Here is a 15,681-nt window from a genome sequence, read left to right as displayed (position 1 = left end):
TCCCATCTTAATGTGGCCCCTCTCCCTATATAGCGCTCTCATTTTAATGTGGCCCCTCTCCCTATATAGCGCTCCCATCTTATGTGGCCTATCCCCATATAGCCACATATAGCTGCCATCTTATTGCGGCTCCTCTCCCTGCTCCGTGCAGATTCAGCTCACTGTGCACTTACCTCCAGGCACCGTCAGCTTCTCCTGTCTTCCGTCCTCCTCCGCGGCTCGTCTCTGCACTCTGACGCTGACAGACGGCAGGAGGAGGAGCTACCTCCTCACACTGCCGTCATCTCCGCAACGTCAGCACGTCGCTGCACACCGAGTCAGGGAGCAGACAGGCTCCACGGTACCAGGAAGTGCGGCGCGGAGGTACGGGGATTCATTTGTGCTAGTGTCTTAAAGAGACACACAAATGAATACAGGGAACCGGGTCGCCGGAGCTGTTTCTTGCCGGTTCTGGGAACCGGCTGCTATTTTAACAACCAGTTCTCCAGAACCGGACAGAACCGGCTGAATCCCACCCCTGCGTTGGACCTAACGGCGAGCTGTGGTGACTCAGAAAAAGGCTGAAATGGATGGGAAAAGACTGAAACAGTATTCTCTCTCTCTCCCTCTCTCTCTCTCAAAATGAGTACCAGGAAGTCAGAAACGAAAATGAAAGTGTCGGAGTGGATTTTGTTTTGTTTGTCGGATACCGAATGGCGCGAATAGTCTGTTATCCGTCGGATACCGAATAATGGCAAATACATTCACTCATCCCTAGTTAATATCTATTCTGCAGTGATCTAACAGGTACCAAGTTGTAATCTCAGCTGCAGCCACTCCCTTCTCCTCACTCCTCCCTATGCCTGCTATAGCTCATACTTATGCTGACCATGTTGAAGGAGCTCAGCTCTGCATAGCTTTGGTGTTTTTTCTATTGCAGCTGTGAAGGTTCCTACTGAAAAAAACAAGGAGTCCTTTTGTTCTTTCTTTCCCCACCCATTTGTCTCACCTTCCAGCAGCACAGATAGCTGACATGCATATTTCCTACAACTCTCCTCCATCATTCCTCATGTGACTGTCACCAGCTGATATACTCTAAAGTTCTTATGTGATATACAACTTAATCTGGTGAGCACACATCCCTTCTCTATACATAGTTGTAATATGGTATCACCCTATTGTGCTTTTCTTGCTTCTTAGGGTACCGTCACACTAAGCGACGCGACCAGCGTTCCGACTTTGCCGTGATCGCTGGAGTGTCTCTAAATAGTCACTGGTGAGGTGTCAATCAGGTAAATCTCCACAGCGGTCAGAGATCAGTCACTAGCGACCCGTGTAACGATGCTCTGCTTGGTAGCCAGGGTACACATCGGGTTACTAAGCAAAGCGCTTTGCTTAGTTACCTGATGTGTACCATGGTTACTAGCGTCCGCAGCTGCCAGGCGCCGGCTCCCTGCACGTGTAGTCAGGGTACACATCGGGTTACTAAGCAAAGCGCTTTGCTTAGTTACCCGATGTGTACCATGGTTACCAGCGTCCGCAGCTGCCAGGCGCCAGCTCCCTACACACATAGCCAGGGTACACATCGGGTTACTAAGCAAAGTGCTTTCCTTAGTTACCCGATGTGTACCATGGTTACTAGCGTACCGCAGGCTGCCAGACGCAAGCTCCCTGCTCATTCAGATCGTTCGTCTCCTGCCGTCAAACACGCCTATGCGTGCTGCACAGCGGGAGATCAACGAGCAAAAAATGAACCAGAACAGTGTGTAACGATCAGCGATTTCACAGCAGGGGCCAGGTCGCTGCTTAGTGTCACACACAGCGAGATCGCTGATGAGGTCACTGGTACGTCACAAAACCTGTGACTCAGCAGCGATTTCGCTATGTGAGAAGTACTCCTTAGTTCTCTCTGTGCACACCACTGATTGGCAGCTTTCTGCTTATGTACATTGTAGACTGAATGCTGCTAATCAGTGGTCTGGGTGGGGTTATACAGAGCTCAGCATTCAGATAACTTGTAGCTGTGCAACACAGAAAACAGTTGTTTTTAAAAAAAAAAAAATAAAGGACCCAGTAAAGTAAGTGACAACTCTGAAATCAGGGTTTCTGCCCCTAATCGCAGTATTCTCACAAGGATTCCCATTAAGGAGTTAAATGAATGGGTGTAAGTCCAGGGCCGGACTGGGACTGAAAATCAGCCCTGGCATTTGGGAGCAGACAGGCCCACCTACTATGAAGTGAATGTGAAGTAGATTTGTTTGCGGATTGCTTGAGGTCTATGGCATAATTACAGCATCCAAACTGCTGTAAAGCCAGAATTACACTATATGTAATTGAAGTCGCCCTACAGAAAATTTAGAATGTTCTTAAAGGGACACTGTCAAGAGGCAGGACAATATTTGTAATAAAAACCTCAATGGTCTTTATTACATGCTGTCACAAAACAATTGCAGCTATGCTGCCCCCCTCCCTACACACATACTTACTTGCCTAGATGGGGGTCTTTATTACAATTGTGACCACAACCAGTGAAATAGATCTGGCAACATTAATCCACCAAACTCATCATAGGACAAAAAAGGAGTACAATGAGCACTAACTGGTCACATGGAGAAAGTGGAGCTAAACCTTCAAATAGACGACATACGTAGCAGAGCAGAGTGTAGAAGAAATAGGTGGCCTTCACCCCGATCCATGAAAGTCCTTTATTTTGTTTGCTTATAAATCATGGATGCAGGAGGACGAAGCAGCGCGGCCGCATCCTCCTGCATCTATGGTTTTTAAGCAAACAAAATAAAGGACTTTTATGGATCGGGGTGAAGGCCACCTATTTCTTCTACACTCTGCTCTCTTTTATTACAATTACGGCCCTATCTGATGTTAGAGCAATGGCACCTTCAGCTCTTTACAACTCTTGGGCTGGCCGAAAACGGTGTCACTGTTCCTACCCTGGGCATGCACAGTAAATCAATGAAACTGGTGAACCTCCCAGGAGCCACTGGCTTACAGTCATAGGGGTATGGACCGAGCGATAAGTCATTTTATTTTACTTTGACATTATCATATATTTATTTACTTTAAGGCAGGGGTCTCAAACTCGGCTGGATGTATGGGCCGCACAGAGGAAAAAAATAAATTGGGGGGCCGCATTCTTTGCAGGACAAAGTGACATTTTTATTGGTACCATATATAATATATTTTATTGTTTTTTTACACACCTTGGGATCACTGATTTTGAAATTTTCACTTGTTCATTATAGAAAACGCGCACATTCTTTGTTTAAATATAAACATTTTTTTTTTATATATTTTATTCCATTCTTGTAACTAATAGTCTTACAATTAGCACTATATAGAAATTTTGACCAACATCTTTTAGTAATGTTCCCCATATTGTTGTAACGTGCCCATCCTTGTCCCCTTGTAGTATTGTGCCCCATCCCACAATAATGTGCCCATCCTTGTCCCCTTGTAGTATTGTGCCCCATCCTAGTCCCCATCCCACAGTAATGTGCCCATCCTTGTCCCCTTGTAGTATTGTGCCCCATCCTAGTCCCCATCCCACAGTAATGTGCTCATCCTTGTCCCCATCCTAAAGTAATGTTCCCCATCCTTGTCCCCATTTTGTAGTAATGTGTTCATCCTTGTCCCCATCCTATAGTAATGTCCTCAATCTATAGTAATGTGTCCATCCTTGTCCCCCATCTTATAGTAATGTTCCCCATCCTTGTCCCCTTGTAGCAATGTCCCCATCCTATAGTAATGTGCCCATCCTTTAGTAATGTGCCAACCTTGTCCCCACCCTATAGTATTATCCCTATTCTATAGTAATGTTTCCCATCCTTGTCCCCTTGTAGTAATGTCCCTATCCTACAGTAATGTGCCCACCTTGTCCCCATCCTGTAGTAATGTCCCCATCCTATAGTACTGTGCCCATTCTAGTCCCCATCCTATAGTACTGTGCCCAGCCTTGCCCCATCCTATAGTAATGTGCCCACCTTGTCCCTATCCTATAGTAATGTGCCCATCCTAGTCCCTATCCTATAGTAATGTCCCCATCCAATAGTATTGTGCCCATCCTTGTAATGTCCCAATCCTATAGTAATGTCCCCAGCCTTATCCCCATCTCATAGTAATGTGCGCACTTTGTCCCCATCCTATAGTAATAATGGATCAGCAGCTCTCCTCACCTTCCACAGAGTCACAGACGCCGGAGTGAAGCTGAGGGGAGTGGTCTGCGGCCCCAGATCCACAGTGATTGGAGAGATCGGTCACAAGGCCGGTCTCTCCAATCAGAGCTGGGGGCGGGTGAAACACAGGTCACCCAGCTCCAGCCAATGATCAGGGCTACAGCTGCACTGATCTTGGATGGATTTCAATGTTTCAGAGATTTTCAATGGCTGAAACATTAGTGGCTGTGATTGGCTGAGTGGCGTTTGTCAGCCAATCACAGCCTCCGTAGGTCCGGGGAGGAGACACCACCCCTCCTGAGGTCCCCTCCTCCCCGAATCTAAGGTATTTGCAGCGATCGCAGCCTCCGGGGCTGCGATTTCGCCATGACGTACTGGGTACGGCATGGGTGGGGGCTGCTCACCGGACCCCGCCGCTATAGTGGCGGCCGGCGGGTGGCGGCAGCCACAAAATAATTTTAAACAGCAGGCAGTGTGGGAGAGGCGGGGGGCGGCCCCCCCCACCCCTCCACCGGCCAGCCCACCGGGAGAAGTCCCGCCCCTCCCGCCTGTCAGTCCGGGCCTGGGTGTAACTACAACATTGCTAAGTATTATTAGACACACTCAGTTTCGTTTCTTCCTTCTTCCGTCAGCCATAAAAAAAAGCCCTAGTACGGCTGTATCAATCGAAAAATAGAAAACTTTGGCTTTTAGAATGCAGAGATGAAAAATAAATGCTGCAGCTTTAAGGGGTTAAGAAAATGGGTGTAACTACAGTTTTCCTGTTCCGGAATCATCCACTTTCAGTTTCGCTTCTTCTGTCTTCCGTCAGCCATGGCGTCTGCTGATCTGAATGACGAGCTGCTCTGCTCCATCTGTTTATCTATTTTTAAGGATCCTGTAATGCTGAGATGTGGACACAACTTCTGCCGGGTCTGTATTGATCGTGTGCTGGATACACAGGATGGGTCTGGAGTTTATTCCTGTTCTGAATGCAGAGAAGAGTTTCAGGAGCGGCCGGCGCTGATGAGGAACATAAATCTTCATAATGTCGCAGAACGTTTCCTGATTACTCAGCAAGAACAAGAGATCACCGGGATCTACTGCACTTACTGTGTGGACTCTCCTGTTCCTGCTGTTAGATCCTGTCTACACTGTGAGGCTTCTCTGTGTGAGAAACACCTGAGGACTCACAGCAAATCACCAGAACACGTCTTATCTGATCCCAGCACTTCTCTGGAAAAAAGGAAATGTTCTGTCCATAAGAAGATCCTGGAATATTACTGCACTGAGGACGCGGCTTGTATCTGTGTGTCCTGCAGTTTGATTGGGAAACATAAAGGACATAAAATGGAGTCACTGGATGAGGCCTCAGAGAAGAAGAAGAAGAAACTGAGCAATGTTCTCCAGAAACTGACCACAAAGAGAGAGAAGACTGAGGAAAGAGTTCGGAGTCTGAAGGAACGAAGGAGAAAAGCTCAAGAGAAAGCAGCTGGAGAAGCCGAGAGAGTCACTGCCCTATGTATAGACATCAGGAGACGGGTGGACGACCTGGAGAAGAAGGTCCTGAGTGAGATCTCCAGGCAGGAAAAGGAAGAGTCACGGTCACTGTCTGCTCTGATCAAGCTGGAGATAAAGAAGGACGAGCTGTCCAGGAAGATGAGGCACATTGAGGAGCTGTGTAACATGACTGATCCACTGACCGTCTTACAGGAACCAGACACCGGGGACTTGTGTGATCCTGAGGAGGAGGGAGGTGATGAGGACACAGGGGGACATGATAAACAGCTCCATGATGGAGATGACCTGGATGTGGCTGTGATCTCACACACATTACACACATTATGTGAGGTAATAACAGGTATAAGGAGGGGGATCTATGTGGAGGATCCTGCAGACATATTACTGGATGTAAACACAGCTGGTAATGATCTCCTTATATCAGACGACCTGAAAACTGCGACTTGGACACAAAATAACCAGCATCGTCCAGAAACAGCAGAGAGATTCCAGTATAATCAGGTGATGAGCAGGAGGGGATTTACCTCAGGACGCCATTACTGGGATGTGGAGAGCAGTAGATCAGGGGGGTGGAGTGTGGGGATGTGTTACCCCAGTATAGACAGGAGGGGAGAAGAGTCACTGATTGGAAATAATAACAAGTCCTGGAGTTTGAGGAGATATAATAATCAGTATTCAGTGATACATGACAGTATAGAGATCCAGTTACCGAACAAGATCTCCAGTGGTAGAGTCAGGATCTGTCTGGATTATGGGGCCGGGCAGCTGTCCTTTTATGAGCTGTGTGACCCCATCAGACACTTACACACCTTCACTGCCGCCTTCTCCGAGCCCCTTCATGCTGCCTTATGTGTGTTTTGGATGTATAATGACGGTCACTATATAGATAGCTGGGTGAAGATTAGAACATAACTGGAAAGAAACATCAGAAAAATCCCAATTTTTAAACTAACTTTCATTCTAAACATTTTTCTGATTTTTCTATGACATAAAATACATTTCCCTCTGGAGCCTCCTGAAATCTTCCTGTGTTTCCTGACACCACTGACCTTAAGGCCATGTGCCCATGGGAGCTTTTTGCTGCGGAGTTTGCCGCGGAAAACCTGCGGATTTTTCTGGATTTTCCAGATAAATCCGCAGGTTCTACCATGTACAGGCACTCCCCATGTTACCCTATGGGACATGGGGAGTGTCTGTGTCCACGCTGCGGAAAGTGCGGCTGCGGAATCTCCTGCGGAGATCCCTCAGCCGCACCTAACTGCATGTCAATTATTCATGCGGATTTACTTGCGGAGATCCCGGCCCTCCGCTATGGAGATAGAGGCCGGGACGTCTGTAGGTAAATCGCGTGAAAGTCCGCATGTTTGGACACATGTGGCCGTACCTGCGAATATATCCGCAGGTACGAGCGCCCGTGGGCACATGGACTAACAATAGATTTTCCACAGAGATCACTTCTCAGCAGTCTCATTATCAACACAGGAAGGAAATGAAGTGTAAGGTAACACCTCTGGTATAAAGCTGGAGGAGGATAATGCAGGATCCTCCATTGACAATAACTGATGGACACAGCTCCCCCCTCCCCGCACAGGGATCTATGCACAGGACACAGAGCATGCCCACAAGTCCTCGCCTGACGATGGTCTCCTCCATCCATGTGTCTGCCGTGGAGCAAATCTTTGAGTGACATTAACAGAAAATAGCAGCAGCTCAGACAATATGGCGGCCCCCATCATCATGTACAGAAGATAAAATATAAAAAATTAAATGTAAAAATCAATAAGAAAAAGAGAAAACAGATCATATGTAATAATAGCGTCTAATTATTATATAATGCATATTTAGGATTATTCAGATTTAACCCTTTAAAGACACAGACAATTTAGATTTTTGCAGTTTAATTTTTTCCTCCCAATTTTCTAATTCTCATCACTTTCTTATCTTTCCGTCACCATAGACGTAGAGCTTGTGTGTTGTGAGACAATTTGCAGATTTTGTTGACATCATTCATTTTACCATATAAAGTTAGGAAAATCGGAAAAAAAAAATCATAATGCAGATTGTGCTGATTAATTTCAGATTTAAATATATATTTGTTTTTTTCTATTTTTGAAATTTTTACATTTCTTTATAGACTTAGGAAAAGGAAAAGGAACTTAGGAAAAGGAGGGGGATTTGAATGTTTGTGTTTTTTTTCTTTTGCTAACATGTTAAGTTTCTTTTTTTAACGGCCTTGACCCTGCGATCGCTTGTTCTATATACAGCAATGCTCCATTAATGTTGTGTAGAATAAAAATCACAGTTTATGGCTGAACATCACAGAAAAATCAGCTTGACCGGTATGTGGAGTTTCCGTAGGTTCCCGGCCATCATGACAGCCCATCGACACCTCATGGTCATACTGCAGGGATGCTAATGGGCTCCGGAACTAACGTCTGAGCCAGATCTCGGGGCTTAAATGCCGCTGTTAGTGACTGACAGAAACATTTATCAAGTTCACAGTTTCATTGTTGATTGTCTGCATCTTTTTGTTATGTAATCTGGGAGCAGCATGATGTAGGGGCAGAAAGTCTGATTCCAGGGATGTTACCTACTGGATTGCTTGTGCAGTTTTGATAGAATCCCTGTTTTTTTTGCTGTAGATGTAGCAGAGCTCAGAATGCTGAGCTGTGTATAACCCCGCACACACTACTGATTGGCAGCATTATGTGTACACTATACATTGTCAGCAAGCCGCCAATCAGTTGTTGGGGGCAGGGTTACACAGATTAGCTGGACTAGCCGCCACATGAGACCTAGTCCTCTAGTGATAACCTCCTGCTGATAAAATATTGTAGTGAAACTACAGCAAGTTACGAAACCCTGGAATCAGGCTCTCTGCCCCTACATCATGCCTCTGTCAGATTAAATAGCAAAAACCTGCTGACAGATTCCCTTTAAAGACAGATACTGTGGAAAAGAGACAAAATTTCCCCTGTGTACAACAGGCTCAGCTCTGGTTTTAATTAGCAGAAAATATAGATGATATATTTGTGGTGCCCCTGAGGCTTCCGTCGCCACAGAGATATTGCACCTCAGCCAGAGGTGTGATGTCCTATCCTGGGTAAGAATGGGGTCATATGCCGGTCCACAGACTAAACTTGCACCCACCAATTGGTAGGCATACACTGGGTCAGGGATAGTGGCAGCAACCCCCATAGATGTATTCATGGGGCCGTAAGTCCCATTCCTGGTCCCTCATAGTGTGGGTGGGGCCTAGCCAGTGGGTGTGTGAGAGGAGTCAAAAAGTAAGAGTAGAAAAGGGAACTAGGAAGTTCAAAGTCAGTTCAGTCAGAGAGTAGTAGTGAGGAGATGGTTACCTCAGGAGAGTGGAGGAGTGAAGTCTGAGAGAAAGGAACAGAATAGGTTCCTGGTGAAGATCCTGGGGTCTAGCTAGGCCCAGGTGACACCCAAAGAAAAGAAAGGATCCCAGGGCCACGTAAGGGCATTTTTAGCTCGTGGCCTGTTCCACAGAAAGATCGGGTGGAGGGATCCGGCTGCATTCGGGGACGGTCCCCAGACAGAGGGAAGAAAGACATTTCCTCATAAAGTAACACCGAAGGCCCGGGGTGGTTGCAAGCATCCAGGGCCACAACCTGCCACAGTCCCCCTGGGAAGAGGGCAAGAAACCAGTGAGGCAAGCCCCTTGTTCAGGTCCTGTGGTGGAGGCCAAGACCAGTTCAACTAATAGAGTCAAGGCTAAGAAGACAGTCAGGAGAAAGGATACACAAAGAGGGGTGCACCGGCATTGGCCCTTGAATTACTGAATTAGCCGGGATCGGCGGAGGCACTGGACAGTGGATCCCAGCATACTGTAGGCAAACGGTTTGCCAGCACCTGGACTCAGAAACAGTGAGTAAAAGATCTTAACTGCAAGCCCTGTGTCGTCTGATTCATCCTGTACTGCATCCACAACACCATAGACTCTAACAAGCACCAACGGTTGCCCCGGGGTACCCACTCCACCTGTGGGGAGCAGAACCATCCCAGTTGCCATTACATCAGCCCCAGAGGTCCCATTCAGCAGTGACGGCTCCATAGCCGCAATCCACAGGTGGCGTCACGAATATATATTATAAACTTTAACATCACCATCTCCTCTATCCATACCGCCACTTTAATTGACTCCACCAGGGTCACGGAGTCGGGCCCCGCCACCGCTGACTACCCCGGACTAGTCCGGCCCGACACCGAGTCACCTATGGCCCTGGGGTGGGCGAGTCATATTCTCCTTAGGGGAGATCTCATGATGACCAGCCGATCACTGCTTCTGCTTCGATTTAGTAAATGATTGTTGTCTTGACTCTGACAATTGGATCCATTTGCTGTTATGATGACATGAGTTGCTGGTGACAGATCCTGTTATTTTCATCCTGTGTACTCAGCACATTGAGCACATGAAGGTGGCGCTTTCTGAATATTGTAATAACTAGTAGCATAGCCAAATACTATGAGGCCGGAGTCACCGCCGCCGGCTCCTCCCTGTACCCTGATAGCTATATGACTGTAACAGCCGCTACTTTCAGCCATTACGAAGGGGAGATCACGGCATAAAGATTTATACAGCTGTCATTAAAGGAGTTTTCCACTTATAGAAAAGTGATCCCTAATCTTTTCCCAGCATGTAAAATCACAAACGTAGACAGTACTCCCCCCTCCCCCGGTCCAGCGTCAGGTCGCAGCGATGTGCGTTGCAGTCATGGTGTTACCGCTGCAGCCGAAACATAGAAACCAAAGCGGCGGTGGAGAACCGGTGTGAACAGCGGGAGGGCGAGTGCTGTCTAACTTTATGTTACAGGGTAGGAAACCGTTTTCTATAAGTGGAAAACCACTTTAAGGCCCAAGCCACCCGGCGAGAAAATCTGTGCAAGTGGAGTGCGATAAAACATCGTATTCCCCTCAAACCAATTCTAGCCTGGGTGTCAGCGCACATGAGCGATTATTTTCTCAGCCCTAATCGGACCGAGAAAACAATCGCAGCATGCTGCGATTGTAAGCCGAGACTCTTTTTCTCTCGCACCCATTCAAGTGAATGGGGCGAGAGAAAAATCGCACTGCACTCGTGGTACATAGGTGTACCACGCGTGCAGAGCGAGAATCGCAATAGCCGGCTACGGAGGAGAGAGGGAGAGAAATCCCTCCCTCTCCTCCTCTGTGCCGGCCCGCCCCCAACAGCTGAGGTCCGCTCGCAGGGTCGGACCTCAGATGCAGGCACACTCGCATGACACTCGGGTCCCGCTGTGCTGCCAGCGCGAGCCGAGTCTCATGCAAGCATCGCAGTAGTGGCCCGTGTGGCCCCAGCTTAAGTCCAAAAAATACTGCAAAAATCTTTAAACATTTAGCTCCCCCTAGTGGTGGTCAGAATTACCGTACATCATCATACAGTTATAAGAATTCTTATACGAATATGAGGATCTGACAACAGCTTCTTGTTAATGGTTTCCAGATGGCAAAAATTATAATATTTTATCTGTAATAAATAAAAATTATTAATAATAAGACAAATGATTGTATAACTACAGATAAAACTGCTGATAATAAATGGTATATTATTGCGCATTACTGCTGGTGTTTTTATTGTGTGTGCGGCTCGGTGAACTGGGGGCAATTTTATAAAAATGTCTCATTACTACTGGAGTAGTCATCTGGGAGAGGCGGATTCAGGGAAGAAATATATTCACCTAATGTAACCGACAGTGGGATATAATTTCTCTGTAAGTACCGTATTTTTCGTTTTATAAGACGCTCCGGATTATAAGACGCACCCCAAATTTGAAGGAGGAAAGTAGGAAAAAAACCATTTTTACTGTTAAAATTGGGGTCCGTCTTATAATTCTAGTGCGTCTTATTTTAGCTCACCAGGGGAGAGTGGCAGTGGGGGCGCAGCTCAGACAGGTCACAGGAGACAGGGTTGGCAATGCTGGAGGGCTCGGAGGAAGGGGTGTCGCGGGTCAGGAGGGTCAGTGGAACGGGGGTCGGCAATACAGCAGGCTCGTGGGGTGTCACGGCAGCTGGCGCCATTGATCTGCTGGTGGGCTGCAGGCTCCGTGGAATCTTCGGCGGTTCACACGATGGAATTCAAGAAAATGGCTGCAGAGCGAACGCTTGCACAGATTGGCCTCTGCGTCCATTTTCTTGAACTCCATCGTGTCAACCGACAATTCAAAACAGCCAGCAGCCCGCTGGCAGATCAATGGTGCACGCAGCAGCAACACCCCATGAGTCCGCAGTTTCACTGACTCTCTATCCATTGACCCTCCTGAGCTGCTGCACTGCAGTGACACCCCCTCTCCGAGCTCTCAGTATCTCCGACCCTGTGACACCAGTGCCGGTAAGGCTAAGTTCACACTTCGGTTGTTTTGCATCAGTCCCAATCAGTAGTGCAACTGATGCAACGGATGCGTTGCTTTGCAGATAGTGGCACAACTGATGCTGCAAAAAAACGATCCATTGTGTTTTTCTTTTTTACTGGGTTTTTTTTTTACGGACGCCGGGTGATCGTTCCGGTGACTGGAACAGAATTTACAGTCATCATGGTTTTTTACTGTGCGCTGTGAGACTGTGACCGGGGTTGTCTATGACGGCCAGTACGTCTCGCCCCGGTTGTGCTCCCTCCATGTATAGAAAGCAACTCCACTCCAGGGTTAATCCTGTTTCCCTACAGGCTGAAAGTAGGGTTAAAAGGAAACAGGAACATGGGCGTGGGGGCCTAGTGTGTGAGGGAGTGAACACAACTCCCTGAGTATCTGCCGGAGGAACAAGTAAGTGTATGCTGTATTGGACTTGTGGTTTGTGAAATAAACCGTGTGCTGTGACCCTTGGTGCCTAGATCCCGTATCTTCTGCTACGCAGCCGACCACGCTACCTCACATATGGTGGAGAATGCGAGCATGCCAGCCCGGTGAGGTGTAGCTTCCATTTCTGGTGACCCGGTAGCACATGTCCTGGATTCAAGCGGCTATACTACAGCCCAAACCCGGCGACGTCATGGAGGACATTCTAAAGCAGCTGGTTCAGGCCAATGCACGTCAGCAGCAAGTCTTGCAATTGCAGGAGCAAAGACACCAAGAACAGATGGTTCTCCTGGCCAAGTCGATCCGTGCCGGACAGGCAGCAACAACCCCGGGACCGGGTGACGAAAGGCAGCGTCCGGAAAACGGTGAGACAAGCGTTGCAAAAGATGACCCCGGGGGATGATGTGGAAGCGTTCCTGGCGGTGGTTGAGCGGGTGGCCGAGCGGGAAAAGCTGCCGACCCCCCAGTGGGCTGAGGTATTGTCGCCCTATCTGACGGGGGAGCCCCAAAAAGCGTACCTGGACCTCTGTACCGAGGACGCCATAGACTATGCGACCCTGAAAGCCGAAATACTTGCTCGGTTGGGGGTGAATACCTATGTACGGGCTCAGCGGGTAAATCAGTGGTTCTATGAGGAAGCCAAACCCGTACGCTCTCAGGCCTATGACTTGTTGCATCTGGTAAAGAAGTGGTTGCAGCCTGACACTCTGAGCCCTACGCAAATGGTGGAAAGGGTAGTGGTGGATCGCTTTGTGCGTACCTTACCCGTCACCATTCAACGGTGGGTAGGACAGGGCGACCCAAGTACCCTGGACCAATTAGTAGGTCTGGTGGAGCGGCATGTGGCTACGCAGGACTTGATACGGGACACTGAGACTTTGCGTGCCGTCGGTCCGGCCCCTCCAAGCCTCGGGCCAAGGACCCACCGCTGACACCGGTGCGGGAGTCTGTTACCGTCCCGTCTGAGGTCGCGCCCGCCGTCCCTGCGGTCCGGAAGGCTATGTACCCTAAACGACAACTCGTCAAGGAGGTATCCTTCCCTATTAGATGTTGGCGGTGCCAGTGGGTGGGACATATGGAGGCCCAGTGTCCACTCACCACGGAGCCCATGGATTGTGGGGTTACCCGGCGGGGTTCAATGTATGCTCAGGCGGTATATACCGCGGACCTTGTCTCCCCGGAGACTGAGCCCCACTTGTGCCAAATACAGGTGAATGGACGTCCGGTTACAGGCTTGTTGGATTCCGGAAGCTTAGTGACCCTTGTGCGATCAACCCTAAGGGCTAACATAAAGGCCACAGGACGTACCGTGGGGGTGGTTTGCATACATGGGGACCGACGAGACTATCCCACGGGGGTTGTCACCATCACAGCACCCTGCGGACAGGTGCAACATGAGGTGGGACTTATGAACTCTCTTCCCTATGACGTGATCCTAGGAAGGGATCTGCCGTATTTTTGGACTCTATGGAAGGGGCCTCCTAAGTCCCTTCAGGTATTGGGCCGTCCGGGACCTGAGCCCGACAATCCCGAATCCGGAACGCCTGCCGTAGGGGTCCCCCTGATAGGGACAGAGTGTGAACCCGATAGGTCGCCCCTAGAGGTATTGGCAGGAGAGGCTGAGATGGTCGAGCCCATCCCGGAGTTGGAGGCGTCCCCGGATACGTTTGGGACAGCCCAACTCCAGGACCCTACATTAATACATGCCCGGAGTCGGGTGACAGTGGTTGACGGGGTGGCACAGCTACCCGGTGCCCAGGTAAGGTACCCCCATTTCGCCCTTAAGCAGGATTTACTCTACCGGGTAGATGAAATAAGGGGCGTGGGGGTAGAGCAGTTGGTGGTGCCCCAGCCGTATCGCCGGCGGGTTCTCGACTTGGCTCATAAACACCTGATGAGTGGCCACCTAGGGGTCAAGAAAACGCAGGAGCGAATATTGCAAAGGTTCTATTGGCCCGGGGTCTTCGGGGAGGTAAAACGGTTCTGTGAAACCTGCCCGGAGTGTCAGCTTACCGCACCCCTGGCCCACTTTCGCAGTCCGTTGGTGCCCTTACCCATTATAGAAGTCCCTTTTGAACGGATAGGGATGGATCTGGTGGGGCCCCTCGTAAAGTCCGCTCGAGGGCACCAACACATCCTAGTGATCGTGGACTATGCCACCCGGTATCCCGAGGCGATACCTCTCAGACATACTGCAGCAAGCAGCAGCAGGGGACCCCATTCATGTCTAAAGTGACCAAAGAGCTATGCCGGCTACTCCAGATCAAGCAGTTGCGTACGTCTGTGTATCATCCTCAAACGGACGGTTTAGTCGAGCGTTTCAATAAAACCCTGAAAACTATGCTAAGAAGGGTGATTTCAAAAGACGGGAAAGACTGGGATATGATGCTTCCCTATTTGATGTTTGCCATCCGAGAGGTGCCACAGGCATCCACGGGGTTTTCGCCGTTTGAGTTGATATACGGGCGACATCCCCGGGGATTGTTGGACCTGGCAAAAGAAACCTGGGAGCAGGAGCCCACCCCCCATAAAAGTGTGATTGAACACATTTTAGGAATGCAGAACCGCATAAGCGCGGTCATGCCAATTGTGAAGGAGCATTTACAGGAGGCTCAGGCCGCGCAAAGCGGCCGCTACAATAGACAAGCCACCGTGCGGACCTTTAAACCCGGGGATCGGGTGTTGGTATTAATCCCCACGGCGGAGAGTAAATTCCTGGCTCAGTGGCAAGGCCCCTACGAGATAAAGGAAAGAAGCGGGGTGGTCAACTATAAGGTATTGCAGCCCGGTAGGCGGAAACCTGAACAAATATACCATGTCAACCTGTTAAAACCTTGGCAGGAACGGGAAAGCCTGATGGTTGATTTTTCCCCATCTCCCTCCTATTCGGGTCGTTCAACCCCGGCTCCAGCGACCTCCGGAGAGGACGAACCGGAAGTAAGGATTGGAGAAGCCCTCACCAAGCAACAGAGGCGAGAGGCCAGACGGCTGGTTCAGCAGAACCCCGATGTCTTCTCCGAGCTGCCTGGTAGGACAAGTCTGATACGACATGACATTGTCACCGAGCCTCACCTGAAGGTACGCCTGAAGTCATACCGGATACCGGAGGCTCGAAGACAAGCCATATCAGAGGAAGTGAAGACAATGCTACGACTAGGGGTCATCGAAAAATCCCGGAG

The 15,681-nt window shown here is 49.1% G+C and overlaps 1 protein-coding gene across 1 annotated transcript; it reads left to right on the top strand.

Annotated features, from left to right (window-relative positions):
* The first annotated feature begins 4,965 nt into the window (after positions 1–4,965).
* On the top strand, positions 4,966–7,983 carry LOC142302949 (E3 ubiquitin/ISG15 ligase TRIM25-like). The gene has a single exon (XM_075344051.1). It carries the CDS (start codon positions 4,983–4,985, stop codon positions 6,579–6,581), a length of 1,599 nt encoding a protein of 532 aa, XP_075200166.1. The 5' UTR covers positions 4,966–4,982; the 3' UTR covers positions 6,582–7,983.
* The last annotated feature ends 7,698 nt before the right edge of the window (positions 7,984–15,681 follow it).

The sequence above is a fragment of the Anomaloglossus baeobatrachus genome, chromosome 4 (genome assembly GCF_048569485.1).
Source record: "Anomaloglossus baeobatrachus isolate aAnoBae1 chromosome 4, aAnoBae1.hap1, whole genome shotgun sequence".
Lineage (NCBI taxonomy): Eukaryota > Metazoa > Chordata > Amphibia > Anura > Aromobatidae > Anomaloglossus > Anomaloglossus baeobatrachus.
Note: the sequence above shows the minus strand (reverse complement) of the source record. Positions and strands in the feature narration are given on the sequence as shown.